Below are 14,183 nucleotides of genomic sequence, written 5' to 3'. Positions count from 1 at the left end.
AGCGTATGATCCGACATCTCTCGTATATGTATAGACTTGAGTTCGTGCCTTAGATATAGATCCGCTTGGTTGGCAGTCTTGCGATATTAATATTCTGAGGCATCACTGCTTGGGGGCCATCGATGTTGTCATGGAGGAGCTATTTCTGCCCAGGTGCTTTACGCCAAGCGTTCACATGACTATCAATTAGGGGCATGCACAAGAGTTCTTCGTCATCCTGGAGCAGAACTAGCTTGACTCCACCCGGCGCAATATTCGAGTACACTCCTCTTGTAAGTACCAAAAGCAAGACTTATGCCGTTGAACGATGTCTCGAAGATCTTACAGGCGCCAGAACGCCTCTCAATCGAGAACGTGATCCAGAAGATCCATGCCGTACAGGTTCAATCAGCTAGATAACATGCTCGGTCTTATCTGGCAAACTTTGCTAGGACATTTTTGCGAGCACGTAGACAAGTCGAGTGACCTGTGGCGCGGCTCTTGAAAAACATCAGACTTTGTCCTTCTGTTCTCAATGGGATTTCCAGAATTCAAACATCGCAATGTACTATGGCTTATGTCATGTTAGATGAAGGCGAGCCCTTTTAATCATCAAGCTCTGTCACAGCTCCTTTGCTAATTAGTAATAGCCTGCTCTTGATTGAGATAAGATCATTCTCATTCGTCGCTCCGTCAATTTGGGCCTTAAGCCCATGATGCATTCATGAATGTTTGAACCCCGCTTCCGCTCTTGCCGCAACGAAGATAAATCCTGACGTACAATCAGCACTAATTTGCAGAGGAACTCTTTGTAGTATGGACCTCGTCGCCCTCTTGGGCAATTCACGTGTCAGCTTACTTACTTGATATAGTACATTTGACATCCTGCATCAGATCAATTGTTTGGCTCAGTTGAGCCGGATGCGATATATACTTCAAGCTGACCTATTCTTCAATGCACCCTCCTCCTTTGAATACCTATTGCGTAGCAAGTCTCATCCAACGATGCTCGATAATGGACCCGGACTTTACTTGGCAGTGTCAGCCTTGATGGTAGCTGTCTTAAGCTACAATCGAAAATATTGGCTCAATCAGTCGCATCCTCCCCTGCCGCCTGGTCCTACTCCCCTTCCAGTACTGGGAAATGTTCTCAGTCTTGATTTCGCTCGGCCTTGGCTGACCTTCAATGCCTGGAGATCCACATATGGTTGGTACATCATGGCTGGGATCCGTTCATGACAGTTCATTTTGTTCCTTAGGTGACATCATCTATGCTCGTCTCCTCAACAAGCCTATCATGGTCGTTAATTCTGAGGAGGTCGCTAAAGACCTCTTTGAACGACGTTCAAGCATATATTCAGATAGACCCCAATCAATTGTTTACGAAGCGTGAGTTGCATCCTGGATTGTTAGTCGGCATCAATACTAACATGTTATCAGTTTCGCTTCAGATTTTAACATGGGGTTCATGCCATATGGAAACAGGTACATAATTGGGTTATTCTATGATATGTGATGGGTGTCTGATAACAAGCAGGTGGCGCCTTCACCGACGAATCTTTCATCAGGCATTTCATCAAGCTGCTACACCTACTCATCAAGCCGTGCAACTCCGTTCTGCCCACAAGATGCTGTCCAGTCTTCTACAGGACCCTGACAATTATCCAGACCATTTTCAGATGTCGGTCGCGACAATTTGTCCGGTCTCGCGCTGAAGCTGATTCTTATCAGATTTACTTTGACATTCATGCTGTCTATCATATACGACTGTGAAGCCAAAGCTGAGGACGACCACGTTGTCCACGCCATTACAAAGTATGGGGAACTTATAGTTGATGGTTTCGCGCCAGCTGCGATGACATTGATGGAAACATTCCCTTTCCGTACGTTCGCACATGCTGTGATTGCATATAAGTAACTCAATAATCCTTCTAGTTTTGAAGCTACCTACTTGGTTTCCCGGTGCCACATTTAAGCAAGCATCACTCAAGTGTATCCAAGCAGGCCATGACGTGAAGGAGATACCCTTTCAATACGTCAAAGAGAGGATGGTGAAGTACCCCACTAGTGGAGGTACATCGAACTAACGAATCATTGATAGTCTGCCAATGACATGGGGCCGTGCTTGGTAGCTGATGCTTTGAACAAGACCAGTCAAGAGGACGACGTCTATACAACTGCAGTTAAGGAGGCTGCTTCTGTTGCATTCACAGGTATGCAAGTTGACGAATTGTTTCCTCTCGATGCTTATTTTTGTCTTCAGCGGCGACTGAGACAGTGAGTTTCTTCTGGTCTTCGTTTTCCAATCATAATCAGTTTGCAACCCTCGACTCAGACCACTGCCACGTTACTTGTGTTCTTTCTTGCTATGGTGCTCAACCCGGAGGTACAAGCTAAAGCGCAGGCGGAGATTGATCGAGTCGTTGGCAAAGATAGACTCCCTAATTTCAATGATAGACCAGCATTGCCTTACCTAGAGGCTGTTTTGCGTGAAACACTCAGGTGGCACCCAGTGATTCCAATGGGTTCGTCCTAAGCACAGATCATTTCCAAATATCCTCTGACAATATTCGCAGGTGTCCCACACGCAACAACAACCAGTGACATCTACAATGGCTATTTCATCCCTAAAGGTGTGTCTCATGCTGATTTAATGATAGCCGCTGACGACCAGTTTGCTAGGTGTTGCTGTATTTCCAAATGCATGGAAAGTTCCCACTACCATTATCCTGGATATATCCAAATAACGAAACCTTTAGGGCAATGACACACGATACAACGAAATACCCCAGTCCCAACGAATTCAAACCGGAAAGATTTTTCCAAGCAGATGGGGCTCTCAACGACGACAATATGCGTTTAGGCTTTGGTTGGGGTCGCCGGATTTGGTGAGCATCTATTCGCTTTCCTTCGCCCACTGTTGAAAGCAACTGGTCACCGGCAGTGTGGGACGGCATGTCGTAGACGCCTCACTCTGGATCGCGATGGCAAATTTCCTGGCATTTTTCTCGGCCCACAATGCTCTTGATGAACATGGAATGGACATCCCAGTCGTTCCGAAGTTCACCACTGGTTTCACAGTGTTTGTAGAATTTCATCTGGCCCCGAGAGTGGTATGCTGAGCTCTTGTTATTTAGTCGTCCGGAGACATTTCCCTGTCGCATTCTCCAGCGATTCCCTGATGCATCTTTGAGGACGCTGACGCGTTCGACTAGCTTAGGTTCGTTCTATCGATAACACCCAGTATTCTCAAATACTGACATACAGTGTAGAGTAATCGTGATTGTGATGTGCGGTGCGGGCAATACGCAGCCCAATAGCTTTCTACTTTGACTTTTGTTGTTTGTAAGATGACATTGCGACTACGTTATTTTGACCAAGTCTATGATGCCGCGATGTCCATTGAATTTGTTGAGTATAACTACAACCTGTGCATACTCTGAACATGAAGAATTGCCTTCCTTCTGCTAAGCATATGGTCTGACTCCTGGTAACGGAGTTTCTGGTCCCTGGACCCGTTCGGGGTACAGGTATATGCAAAAAATCTGTCATTCTTGACCGGAAGTAAATTTAGTCGCTCTTGTTGTTCGAACCGTCGATGTCTATGTCACAATCTTCCCGCTTGTGTCACTGTCACCTCTGCCTCCGAAACTTATACCACATCTTTCGGGCTTGCCTGGAATTGATTCATCCTCACCGACATCTGGAAGTTGCTCGATATCTCCTTTGCCGATTCTGTTGCACCAGCATGGCTTTTCGTGACGATACGACATATATCATATTGTTCCGAGTCTGAGATGCATTCGTGCGGATCCAGCCATAAATTATAACAGATATGGCATCTGACGATGCCCAGGCTTGCATCAATCAGAGAGATAATACTTAAATGAGACCACACGTAGTAGTCCAGGATCATCATATCCTATTTTCTCTCGCAATCCAGTCACGAAACAAGCGGATACCTCGGATAACTGAAGACTTTTGTTTATTTTGCTAACTTCTCTGGGCTGCTGTATTGTGGATTACATTGCTGCTTTCTAGACATCGTAAAGATTGAGGCCTAGGCAAATACTGCATGAAGACAGAAAAATTCAGAAGTGGCCATGAAGCCGTGTTTGCATCTATTTAGACCAATCCACCTCGAAATTACCCGAGGGACACTGGAGTCGGTCAACTTCAAGTCAATATTCCTCATGCCCCCGACCTCATCTTTGCGTGCGCTTCAAGTGCAAGTACCACGCCGCATAGCAGGCAGGCGATTTGCATCCCATGGCCCACCACAATTCAACGAGCCTAGCGGTTTACTTTTTGGCGAAAAGGTGATGTTTGTAACGTTTGTTCAGAACCTCTGGGAAGCTGACGAGATGAGTGATTTAGCCCCCTGCACCAGGACAAAAGCGAGTGAAAGAGGAGTGGGAAAACATCTGGTATGTAGGGATGTTCGGGTCTATGGCAATGGCTGCAGTATTGTTGTACTACAAGCCTGACACAAGGTGGGCGACCTATCTCTTCTGCTGAGCCAGCTCGTTCATCGGTCAACTTGGTCTATACAGCATACAAACGTGGGCCCTAAGGGAAGCCAAGGAACGTATGGAAGCTCGTGGAGAGAAATACAAATACGAACCATCATCATGAATTTCATCAACTACCTTACCATCTCATTCTGACAATACATACTGGTACTCGAGATAGAATGCATTGCAAGAGCTGATGATTTCTAAACATCTATGATAATATAAGTAATAACAAAGGTATGGCAGTTGAGGCCAGGTCTTGTATTGTTGGTCAAACTTAGTCTCCTGCAGGCGGACCAAATAGAAGGTAGATAGTCGCTCCTGATTCACGCTTCCCAAGTCGCTTTGTAGCTCTCGAGCGTGAGCAGTGCATTGATCTGTTACAATAAGCTGCTGTTAGAATCCTTACAGAAACGTGAACCACTCACTTCCTCGGGAGCAGAAAGCTTGATTTTACACAGCCAACCTGCAAGCCTCATGTTAATTATTCTGCTATAACTCAATCGGATGTGAAAAAGATTACCTTTTTCTTCGGGAGAGCGGTTTAAGAGTCCAGGTTCAGAATTCAAGGCCTCGTTCACCTCAGTGACTATGCCAGATACTGGTGCATACTGTGTAAACGAACATTCATGAGCTATGGGCCAAAAAGCAATCAGTGTCTCTTAACTATATCCGAGGCCGCCTTGACGCTCTCAACTGCACCAATCTGGTCTACAAATAGGTTTTAGCGCGTTGTTCACCTGTTCACAGGAAACGGGTACCTACCGCCTTTTGAAACTTTCGTGCCTACGGCAGGAAGCTCCACGAACACAACATCTCCAAGACTCTCCTGCGCATGATGCGTTATAGACACAGCACCCAATCCAGTCTCATCGTCAAAAGCAACGACTTCGTGCTCCTCGGTATACTTTTTTGCTAGGCGAGACTGTCAGATAAGGGTTCACTCGGCGGGTGGTGGGTTTCACTCACTAACGATAGTCCGACAACCGGGAATGCGCATGATATTCGAGGGACTTGTCCTTGCAGTCGTCAAGGACATCGTTCGCGCACGAGCAGCTTGTCTGATTGTAGAGAACATAATTAAGTTACTGAGGCAAGCGAGCGTAAGGTAGCTGATGCAAGTGGGGGTGTGAGGTGTGAGACAAACAATCTTGGCATTGCATTTTAGAACCTTCAAACAACCGACGTTTACTTCAGGGGTGGCGGACAGCCGTAGGGAAAATTGCCAATAGTGGCTACAAGGCGGCCACGTAGATAAACGACAGATGTAGTGCATAATGAACTGAGTCTACTTTTGAACATGATGCTGAGGGGGGATGCAACAACACTACAAGTGAAGAAAAGCAAGGATTACGACAGAATAGTATATAATAATCTAGTATCATTCATGCATACTCCAGGATCTTCGTGACGATACCAGTGCCGACTGTATCGTGGTTGTTTAGCTGGGACCTGATGGAGCATATGAAATCAGAACTTACTTGTCTTGCCACCTTCACGAAGAGTAAAGCGGGAACCAGCCTCGGCGGCAACATCATGGACCAGCTCACAAACCATCTCGACATTATCTCCGGGCATTACCTACAAAAAAGTGTAAGCAATAGATCAGAAAACGGTATAATGCATACCATTTTCTCCTCGGCGTCAGGAGTGCCCTCGGCGAAAGTTAGAGCAACGGTGATATCAGCAGTCCGGAGGAAAAGCTGAGGACGATAGTTGCTCATGAATGGGGTGTAGCGACCGCCTTCATCCTTAGTGAGGACGTAAATTTGAGCTTGGAACTTCTTAACAGCCTTCATCGAGCCTGGGGCAATGATAACCTGGCCACGGCGGACTTGTTCCCGCTTGACACCACGTAGGAGGCAACCCATGTTGTCGCCAGCTTCACCCTGAAAAATGGATAAAAATAAGCATGACGCATATCACAAGACAGAGTGCCTCATACTCGGTCAAGTTCCTTGTGGAACATCTCTGCAAATTCATGAGAAATCCAAAATTAGATGATGCATTCATATTGATCGTACCGATACCAGTCAATGTGGTTTTGAAAGTGTTGCCAAGACCAACGACCTCGACCTCAGCACCCTTGGTTGCAATACCACGCTCAACCTGTACAACAGGTGAGCTCAGAGGATACATGTTTCTAACGTGAAGCTCACTCGTCCAGTAGCAACAGTGCCACGGCCAGAAATCGAGAACACATCTTTGAGGGGAGTAAATATGTCAAAGCCCTGAGAACAATGATCTTGATATTACCTTCGATAGGCATCAAGAAAGGCTTCTCCAGGTCACCTATGAAAAAAAAATCAACCCTCCTAATGAAGAACCACATGCAAAAGAAACTGACGAGGAGGAACGTCAAGCCACTCATCACAAGCCTGGACGAGACTAAGGATCTTTTCCTTCCCTACGCTGTCATCCCGACCTTCCAAAGCGGCCAATGCTGAACCCATGATAATGGGAGTGTTTTCGCCGTCAAAGTTGTAAGTTGACAGCAGATCGCGCATCTCCATGTCAACAAGCTCGAGCATTTCTGGGTCTTGAATCATGTCAACCTTGTTGATAAAGACGACCAGTTTCTTAATGCCAACTTGGCGAGCAAGAAGTAAATGTTCACGGGTCTGAGGCATCTGACCATCCGTTGCCGATACGACAATAATGGCTCCATCCATTTGTGCAGCACCAGTAATCATGTTCTTGATATCTATGAGGATTAGTTGCATAAAACTGGGGACATATGTAGGCAAGGAAGGACAAACAGTCAGCGTGACCAGGACAGTCAATGTGTCCGTAGTGACGCCCATCGGACTCATACTCGACATGCGCAGAGTTGATAGTAATTCCACGAGCCTTCTCCTCAGGCGCCTTGTCAATCTGCGAGTAGTCCGTGAACTTGGCAGCGCCTTTGTCAGAGAGAACTTTGGTGATAGCTGCAGTCAGCGTTGTTTTGCCGTGGTCAACGTGACCTAAAGATCAAACTAAGTTAAAGCGCGTCAGAATGCAAAAAAAAACATAGCCTTACCAATAGTGCCAATGTTCATGTGGGGCTTTTCGCGAGAGAATTTGCCAGCGGCTTCAGCATAGCCACGTCGGTTGCCTGTTAGAATATCTCAGACACGAGCAAATTTGCTCCAATAAGCATGATCATACCCCAGCTTGCAGCCGAAGGCAGAAAAGGGCCAGACGTTGGTTTCCATGTTGAGCACCGGCAGCGAGCATACAGTGAAGAAGCCCTCAGAGCTTGATAACCAGGAAACGTTAGACATGTAGAGAACACGAGGCAGAGCATGATATACCTCTTGAAGAGCCAGCAAATTTGTTCGCTATTCCCCGCTGAGCTGCCAACCTAAACATACTTGTTGCAAAAGAATTCTGGTCCAACGTCCTGCGGGAAAATTGGAGACGATCGGAGAATGAATTCGGAGCGTAAGGAGTAGACTTTCCTAATCGGCATAGTATTCGAAGACTTACTTAGTAAGTTACTAGCACCATGGCAGACACTGATAGACGCGAACTTGTCCGTAGTGCAGTTTCGTTCCTCTCAGACTTTACGGTGTGCAAGTCATAAATTTCTTGAAGTGTACAACACTCATTGGGTATATCAGACGCAACAAGCGCCGCTTGCCCAGCGTGTCCAATTCCTTGAAGCAAAAGGCCTCAGCGGACCAGAGATCGAGGAGGCAATGAAGCAGGCGGCGAGCCAGACTACGCGCTCGCAGCCTGCGGCACAGCCTCAGAATAATTTCCAATCACCGTATGTAACATATGGGCCAGCTAGCTATCCTTCTCAGCAATGGGACTGGCGCGATTATTTCGTGCGTCATTTCACTTTCCTTGTGGTGCAAGTTGTGACATAGTCACCATAGATAACTGCTGTGATATCAGGGTCAGTGGTGTATGGTGCCGTTTCGCTGTTCAAGGTGAACGACTTGAATCACTCCGTATTTCTTGCTTTTACCTTGGCCCTAGAAATATCTTCAACCACACCTTATTCCTCCAGCAGCGACTGCATATGAACAAGACCGCGATGGACTGACAGCACAATTTGATGCTGCAGAGGCCCTCTTGAAGGAAATCCAGGCAGAAACCGAAGCCGTCAAATCTGCAGTGTATGAACAAAATGAACGGGTGAACAAAGTCACCAAAGACGTTGAGTCGGTAGTGGTTGAAATGAGGGAAGGCGAGTCAAAGACGCGGGACGAGATGCGTGAAATTCGTGACGAAGTGGAAAATATCCGAGAGATGCTTCCCAAGGTAGGACCGGCGATGTCGGTCATTTTTGCGTCTCTCATATTTCAACACAGATGATTGAGAAGAACAAAGAGTCTCAAAAGGAGTCTCTTTCTGAGCTGCAGCAAGAACTCAAATCCCTCAAGGCTCTGTTGCTTAGTCGCGGGTCTGCTCCACTGACGAGCTCTCCTTCGACACCGATACCCTCGTTGGCCAGTAGACCATCGATACCTTCATGGCAATTAGCTAGCTCGGCGGCCCCGGTGCCATCTACTGCAGAGTCACTACCGAGCTCAACTTCACTGAATGGGTCGTTTACATCTCTCACCCAGTTGAATGGAAAGGGGAAGGAAGCAGAGACCCTATCGAATGAATCTTCATCGTAAAATCATGTATAATATTTGTTCGTTTTATAGCAAGTTGTACTCTCAAACTTAAAATATGCAATTTGAACGTTTCCTTTGGCACGCTCACGTGGGAGACTTGTTCGAGAGCCGATCATTGTCCAGGACCAAGTGCGACGGCCACCACTGCCTTTGCAGTTAGGTTTGAGTACTTCTGGTATCCCTAATGTTTTCACAGTTTCGGCAGGCAGTGGAAAGCTTTGCGCAGCCGCAGCCCCGTCGGTCTCAAGACCTCAACAGCGATGATAACCATTTCACAAGCGGTTCACCTGACGCGCAGTCTACGCGACAGTCGCAGTCCGCAAATCAACTCGCAGACGCTGCACTGATTAACATGCGCAGGCCATTTGCATCACAGCGTCCTGGGAGTCCGCGATCCTCTAGTCCTGTCTCTTCGTCTATCTCAAAGAGTAACAGTACGAGTGATCCTGGACTACGCAAATTTACTCTCGAAGAACGTCTACGCGCGTCATTCTCAGTCGGAGATGCATCTAATACTACATCGCCGGCTATATCTTCGAGAGCTTCGCCAGTTTCGAATACAGTTGTTGTCACGCAGCATCCACTCTCCCCCACATCTATTCCTTTGCCAGCCTCCCCTGCATTACTTCCAACAGCAGCTCCTCCACCGCAAGTATTTGACACCCACCCCAGCGACCTCCCGGCAGATCCTTCACCATTGTCCCTCGCTGCAAATCACCTCCAAGATGCTAGTGAGGAAGGCCCTCATGCTACCTCAACAACAGAGGTTCTTCAAGCTCTAGTTCAGGTTCCACTGCCACCGAACGTAGAGGAGGCACCTGTGGCAGAATACTCTGTTAGTCCCCCAAAACCCATATCAGCATCTATCGGGATAGAAGAAAATCTCCAGCTGCCTAATGATCTTCCCGCTGATACAGACACGGCACTTCCGTCAGAAGTCCACAGCTCGGATTCTGGAGACATCGATGGCAACGTCGATGCTCTCATTCACACAGACGTATCTGCTTCCTATGTAACAGAAGCTCACGGCTCTGACTCTGGAGATATCGATGACAACGCCGACGTTCCTATTCATACAGATGCATCTGCTTCGCATGTGTCAGAAGTTCAAGACTCGCAATCTGGAGACATTGATGGCACTACCGATGTCCCCGTTCATACAGATGCATCTGCTTCTAATGTACCAGAAGTTCACAGCTCGGATTCGGGAGGCATCGATGGCAACGCCGATATTCCTATCCATACGGACTCATCTGCCTCGCATGTGTCAGAAATTCAAGACTCGGATTCTGGAGACATTGACGGAAACGCCGATATTCCCATTCAAATAGAAGTACTTACTTCAGGCGGTGATGGCGATGGTGAAAAGACGGAACAACCTCCAGAAATCCCTTCCACTGTGCCTTCGTCAAAGTGCAGCGAAGCTGACGTAGAAGCTCTTCAAGAACGTCTAAGACTCGTTGAACAACGGTTTTCAGGTACGATGTTGGTTGGACTGTATGTTGGGTACATGCTTACTCTTTCAAGATGTGTCGACATCTTTTAAAAAACTTCAGGCGGAACGGTCGGCTGTAGATGATGTCATTCGGGAATTGACTCCTTTGGAGGATGCTGATGATGCAACTGTACTACGTGACTATTTGTCTAACATGAACATGAAGACTGAGGTGACGTGCCACAATGTTTGCTCGGTTCTAGCCTCTTAACCGTCTAAGTAGCTTACACAAGATGAACTGCAGCGTCTCAACGGAAAACTGACACGTAATGAACTGTTCGTATCGCCATAAGAGAATGCTGACTTTCGTTAAAACAGGCCAAGAGGAACGTATCGAGGAGCTCAGAGATACTCACAGGCTTGAAACCAGGTCTCAGTTGGACCAGATTCACAAGCTTCGTCAACAGCTTAACGAAGCAGAAGCCCTCGTTGCAGCCTCCCAAACTTCAGCTTCTCTTATGGAAGAAGAAACAGGGAAGCAAACAGCCGAGATCGAACGACTTGCCGTTGAAGTTGCCAAAGCAAAAGAAGTAGCAAAAGAAGAGGAAGAGAAACGTGTCAAGGCAATTAGCCTCCTCAAGACTGTGCGTCAGAAGCTTGTCAAAGCCGAGAAGGATAGAGACGATGCGCTGAAGGAAATCGGGGAATCTAAGGAAAAGGACAGGCAGGAGCGAGACAAAGAGAGGCTTGAACGAGCAAGGCTACAGTCGGAAATCGACGCAGTCAATGCAGAGCGAGAGAAAGCGGTAACAGGCTTAAGGACCCAGTTCGACAAAGAGGTAGCTGCTGTCAAGGATCGCAGTGAGAAGGAGCTTTCTACCACCCGCGCACAATTTGAAGTTGAAATTGCAGCGCTGAAGGTTCGTATAGATGGTCGCAACTTCGTCGATGATCTAAGAAATTGCAATATAGATGTCGCATTCAACGGAATTGACTCTTAAGAAGTCACAGATCGCTACATTGGAAGCATCTGTCAATAATCTTTCTAGGGAGAATAGGACATTCTTTGAACAACTCCAGATTCGGCAGGCCGAGTTGGAATCCTCTCAGCACCACGTCGGGACCCTCCAGGGTCAACACACTGAACTACAGTTCCAGCTCAGGGAAGCACAGGATCGCCTTACTCTTCTCGCCGAGGAAATCTCAGATCTTCGAGGGGAACAAGAAACGCGACCGCATGGGCCAGGCGCTCCACAGGAAGACGTCTCGCAGCTCATCTCCACGATGGAAGCCAAGTACGAGGCCAGATTAGCAGAAATCAAGAGGAACTTAGTCCTCGCAGAGAAGGAGCGGACAGAGAGCGAAGCGGACTGGAGTCGCAAGCTCTCCGATAAAAGTAGAGAAACGGACGAGTTGAAGACGATTCTGCAGTCTTCTGCAAAGTTACGGGAAGAGAAAGAGAGCACTACAGGGGTACTGAAAATTGAAATCGAGAAGCTAACAGCTGAGTTGCAGAATCACCAGCGTCATGCATTGGAACTTCAGCTACAGGTTGACCGTATGAACAATTCCGAGGTATGGCTTGTGTACTATGCGCCAGAATGCTCTTTATGACAGGTGCCATACAGGCGTCGTTCCAGCTTCGCATCTCGGACGCTCAAGCAGAAGCCGAAGGTTACAAGAGCCAGCTTGAAAACCTGAAGGCTCATGAAGTACAGCTGCGTGGTCACATCAAGGTGATGACTATCCGAGCTCTTCACTCCCCTTTTGTCTCATAACACTTGCAGACGCTCCGAGAAGAACTCCGCAAGGTGCAAAACTCAGCTGCTCTACTTGAGCGACAGCGCAATCCAGGAGTGGGTTATTGGACCTCGCGGAGCGAGAACACTGATTCTCGCGTGTCGGTATCGTCTGGCTCTGATCTTCCATTGCGAGCTGCATCTCCTAGACCAACATCGCCCACCCCGTCCAAAGGCGATGAAGAGATTAACCTGGAGTACCTTCGAAACGTGATATTGCAGTTTTTAGAGCACAAGGAGATGAGAGTGAGTGCAGAACACCGAATATGTCCGTGCTAATAATCCATTGTTTCAGCCCAATCTCGTTCGCGTTTTGTCCATCATCTTGCGTTTTACACCACAAGAGACCCGGAGGCTGATAGCGAAAGTCTAATGAGGAAATTATCACAGTTATTCGATGAAGCTTTAGAAAGACGGTATCTACGTTGCTGAGACGTATTATGTAGGATGCTCTTGGAACTTGTGAAACTCGCAGCCTCCTGTTGTGGTAACACCGCGCGACAACACATACTGGCAACGCTCAACGTCCCGCCCAATCCTTCACCTTTTCCCTAGTTCTTAAATTTATTTATGATAAATGCTTTAACTTTAAGCTGTTAACTATGCTAACTCTTTATCAACACAATCCTCCTTCCCTGGTCAAGCAGCGTGATAAACGCGCAAAAAGCGGAAATAAAATTCATTCGAAAACAAGAAAGAGTAATGCCAGTAAATGCCAACATATCGGCGACAACAGCCACAACTAGCTCTGGCAGAATCAAGAACTATCATCGCTCTCGTGAACATAACTAGTAGTACATACACCAGTCGAACGAAGAAGCTAATATAATTATTACAACAGGCCGCATCTAGAAAACTGGAGGACTCTGGTTGGAAACATTTTTAGAGGCACGCGAACAACGTCAGTCAGACAATGAAGGTCAGCCAATACTCTTTCACAAGGTCTTTGAGTGCGAGAAGATGCTAAAAACTAGCCTGTACTCTGGTGTCTCCATGCCTTCTCTGATTCGACGGTGTGCCCTAAGAGCTGACGACCGTTCAACGGTAGTCAAGTGCGTCAGCTTCGGGGTACTGGCCATTTGTAACCGCAACACGGAGTGCTTCTGTGACAGAGACGAAACAAAATATGGGTCGCGTGCCAATTACAGTGATGCATGGAATAGTCATGGCATGGAGGGGAAAAGTGATCTGAGCTGCTGTTTCTCTGATACGCGGCAATCGTATAAGCGAGACGCACTGTCAAATACTGTTTTGTCTTGCAAAAACATTGAAGCAAGACCATCGAATAGACACACATCTGTTTGTGCAACTCGGCAGACATCACCACAGATCGTAAATGAGACACTGTGGCATGTGTTGAGAATTAAGTCACTTTCCATGAAACCGAGTATGCGGAGTTTCCAGAGTGAAGGTGTCGAGTTGACCAGCATAGGTGGCCAGGTCAAGGTAGCCAAGATACTCGAAAATGGCGTCGAAGACATTCTCGTCACCGACAACGGAATCAACGAGTGACGAATCTATACCCGCCAAGAGTAGTTCGGGGTTTTGACGAAAAACTGTTCAGGCGGCTGAGTCGTGACGATGAGTTTGTAGAATCGTGCACTAGTACAAATGTTTGGAATACGATGACAGGACGGTCATGAGTGAAGCTCTCTCACCATTTCGTGTTTACTTGAGAGTTGTAAACAAAGGGCACTTTTAACCCTGGCCGCATTTTAATCTTATGGAGATGTGAACTGATGAGGAACTAGCTGCCGCGTCGGCAACTCGGAAGTCATAGTCCACAGCCACAAATTCCTCAGCTCAATCTGCTACTGAAGGTCGCGTAGGCTATCGTCCC

The 14,183-nt window shown here is 47.2% G+C and overlaps 6 protein-coding genes across 6 annotated transcripts; 3 read left to right on the top strand and 3 right to left on the bottom strand.

Moving 5' to 3' along the window:
- Positions 1-675: 675 nt before the first annotated feature.
- HD556DRAFT_889039 (cytochrome P450) lies at positions 676-3,299 on the top strand. Its single transcript, XM_041311945.1, has 15 exons — positions 676-1,186; positions 1,239-1,368; positions 1,420-1,464; positions 1,517-1,660; positions 1,711-1,862; positions 1,915-2,030; positions 2,081-2,192; positions 2,243-2,256; positions 2,315-2,504; positions 2,556-2,612; positions 2,662-2,683; positions 2,733-2,867; positions 2,924-3,061; positions 3,117-3,199; positions 3,252-3,299. The coding sequence occupies exons 1-15, from the start codon at positions 901-903 to the stop codon at positions 3,254-3,256; spliced, it is 1,629 nt and encodes a 542-aa protein (XP_041165019.1). The 5' UTR covers positions 676-900; the 3' UTR covers positions 3,257-3,299.
- A 306-nt stretch (positions 3,300-3,605) lies between these two features.
- On the top strand, positions 3,606-4,701 carry HD556DRAFT_1338288 (ESSS subunit of NADH:ubiquinone oxidoreductase-domain-containing protein). Its single transcript, XM_041301983.1, has 3 exons — positions 3,606-4,298; positions 4,357-4,472; positions 4,533-4,701. The coding sequence occupies exons 1-3, from the start codon at positions 4,083-4,085 to the stop codon at positions 4,612-4,614; spliced, it is 414 nt and encodes a 137-aa protein (XP_041165018.1). The 5' UTR covers positions 3,606-4,082; the 3' UTR covers positions 4,615-4,701.
- Positions 4,702-4,819: 118 nt separating this feature from the next.
- On the bottom strand, positions 4,820-5,571 carry HD556DRAFT_1229545 (glycine cleavage H-protein-domain-containing protein; the record flags this gene model as incomplete). The annotated part of the gene is made up of 6 exons (XM_041297288.1): positions 4,820-4,870; positions 4,922-4,959; positions 5,017-5,104; positions 5,161-5,204; positions 5,259-5,408; positions 5,463-5,571. 6 exons carry the CDS (start codon positions 5,569-5,571, stop codon positions 4,820-4,822), a joined length of 480 nt encoding a protein of 159 aa, XP_041165017.1.
- Positions 5,572-5,727: 156 nt separating this feature from the next.
- HD556DRAFT_888402 (translation elongation factor Tu) lies at positions 5,728-7,939 on the bottom strand. The gene is made up of 12 exons (XM_041311944.1): positions 7,790-7,939; positions 7,644-7,733; positions 7,516-7,590; positions 7,253-7,459; positions 6,841-7,197; positions 6,750-6,785; positions 6,653-6,696; positions 6,518-6,602; positions 6,439-6,464; positions 6,122-6,382; positions 5,975-6,074; positions 5,728-5,919 (listed from the first exon to the last, which is right to left on the bottom strand). The coding sequence occupies exons 1-12, from the start codon at positions 7,845-7,847 to the stop codon at positions 5,879-5,881; spliced, it is 1,380 nt and encodes a 459-aa protein (XP_041165016.1). The 5' UTR covers positions 7,848-7,939; the 3' UTR covers positions 5,728-5,878.
- Positions 7,940-7,966: 27 nt separating this feature from the next.
- Positions 7,967-12,981, top strand: HD556DRAFT_1264339 (uncharacterized protein). Its single transcript, XM_041299090.1, has 13 exons — positions 7,967-8,046; positions 8,099-8,308; positions 8,360-8,413; positions 8,463-8,747; positions 8,798-9,003; positions 9,782-10,587; positions 10,637-10,776; positions 10,828-10,870; positions 10,923-11,464; positions 11,517-12,119; positions 12,173-12,280; positions 12,332-12,589; positions 12,639-12,981. The coding sequence occupies exons 1-13, from the start codon at positions 7,984-7,986 to the stop codon at positions 12,714-12,716; spliced, it is 3,396 nt and encodes a 1,131-aa protein (XP_041165015.1). The 5' UTR covers positions 7,967-7,983; the 3' UTR covers positions 12,717-12,981.
- HD556DRAFT_1338251 (uncharacterized protein) lies at positions 12,977-14,102 on the bottom strand. Its single transcript, XM_041301982.1, has 3 exons — positions 14,002-14,102; positions 13,639-13,945; positions 12,977-13,579 (listed from the first exon to the last, which is right to left on the bottom strand). Exons 2-3 carry the CDS (start codon positions 13,822-13,824, stop codon positions 13,382-13,384), a joined length of 384 nt encoding a protein of 127 aa, XP_041165014.1. The 5' UTR covers positions 13,825-13,945; positions 14,002-14,102; the 3' UTR covers positions 12,977-13,381.
- Positions 14,103-14,183: the final 81 nt, after the last annotated feature.

The sequence above is a fragment of the Suillus plorans genome, assembly GCF_016647745.1.
Source record: "Suillus plorans strain S12 chromosome Unknown HD556scaffold_7, whole genome shotgun sequence".
NCBI lineage: Eukaryota > Fungi > Basidiomycota > Agaricomycetes > Boletales > Suillaceae > Suillus > Suillus plorans.
This window is presented reverse-complemented; position numbering and strand designations above follow the sequence as displayed.

Coding starts and splice junctions, on each gene's coding strand:
- HD556DRAFT_889039 (XM_041311945.1), top strand. CDS start 901: ATGCGATATATACTTCAAGCTGACCTATTCTTCAATGCACCCTCCTCC. Junction 2,613..2,661: donor TGGCTATTTCATCCCTAAAG/GTGTGTCTCATG, acceptor CCAGTTTGCTAG/GTGTTGCTGTATTTCCAAAT. Junction 3,062..3,116: donor TTCACCACTGGTTTCACAGT/GTTTGTAGAATT, acceptor CTTGTTATTTAG/TCGTCCGGAGACATTTCCCT.
- HD556DRAFT_1338288 (XM_041301983.1), top strand. CDS start 4,083: ATGAAGCCGTGTTTGCATCTATTTAGACCAATCCACCTCGAAATTACC. Junction 4,299..4,356: donor GTTTACTTTTTGGCGAAAAG/GTGATGTTTGTA, acceptor TGAGTGATTTAG/CCCCCTGCACCAGGACAAAA. Junction 4,473..4,532: donor TACTACAAGCCTGACACAAG/GTGGGCGACCTA, acceptor TGGTCTATACAG/CATACAAACGTGGGCCCTAA.
- HD556DRAFT_888402 (XM_041311944.1), bottom strand. CDS start 7,847: ATGTTTAGGTTGGCAGCTCAGCGGGGAATAGCGAACAAATTTGCTGGC. Junction 7,460..7,515: donor CATGAACATTGGCACTATTG/GTAAGGCTATGT, acceptor TTTGATCTTTAG/GTCACGTTGACCACGGCAAA. Junction 6,075..6,121: donor CTGACGCCGAGGAGAAAATG/GTATGCATTATA, acceptor ACTTTTTTGTAG/GTAATGCCCGGAGATAATGT.
- HD556DRAFT_1264339 (XM_041299090.1), top strand. CDS start 7,984: ATGGCAGACACTGATAGACGCGAACTTGTCCGTAGTGCAGTTTCGTTC. Junction 10,777..10,827: donor ACATGAACATGAAGACTGAG/GTGACGTGCCAC, acceptor CCGTCTAAGTAG/CTTACACAAGATGAACTGCA. Junction 10,871..10,922: donor TCTCAACGGAAAACTGACAC/GTAATGAACTGT, acceptor TCGTTAAAACAG/GCCAAGAGGAACGTATCGAG.
- HD556DRAFT_1338251 (XM_041301982.1), bottom strand. CDS start 13,824: ATGTCTTCGACGCCATTTTCGAGTATCTTGGCTACCTTGACCTGGCCA. Junction 13,580..13,638: donor GCCGAGTTGCACAAACAGAT/GTGTGTCTATTC, acceptor AGTATTTGACAG/TGCGTCTCGCTTATACGATT.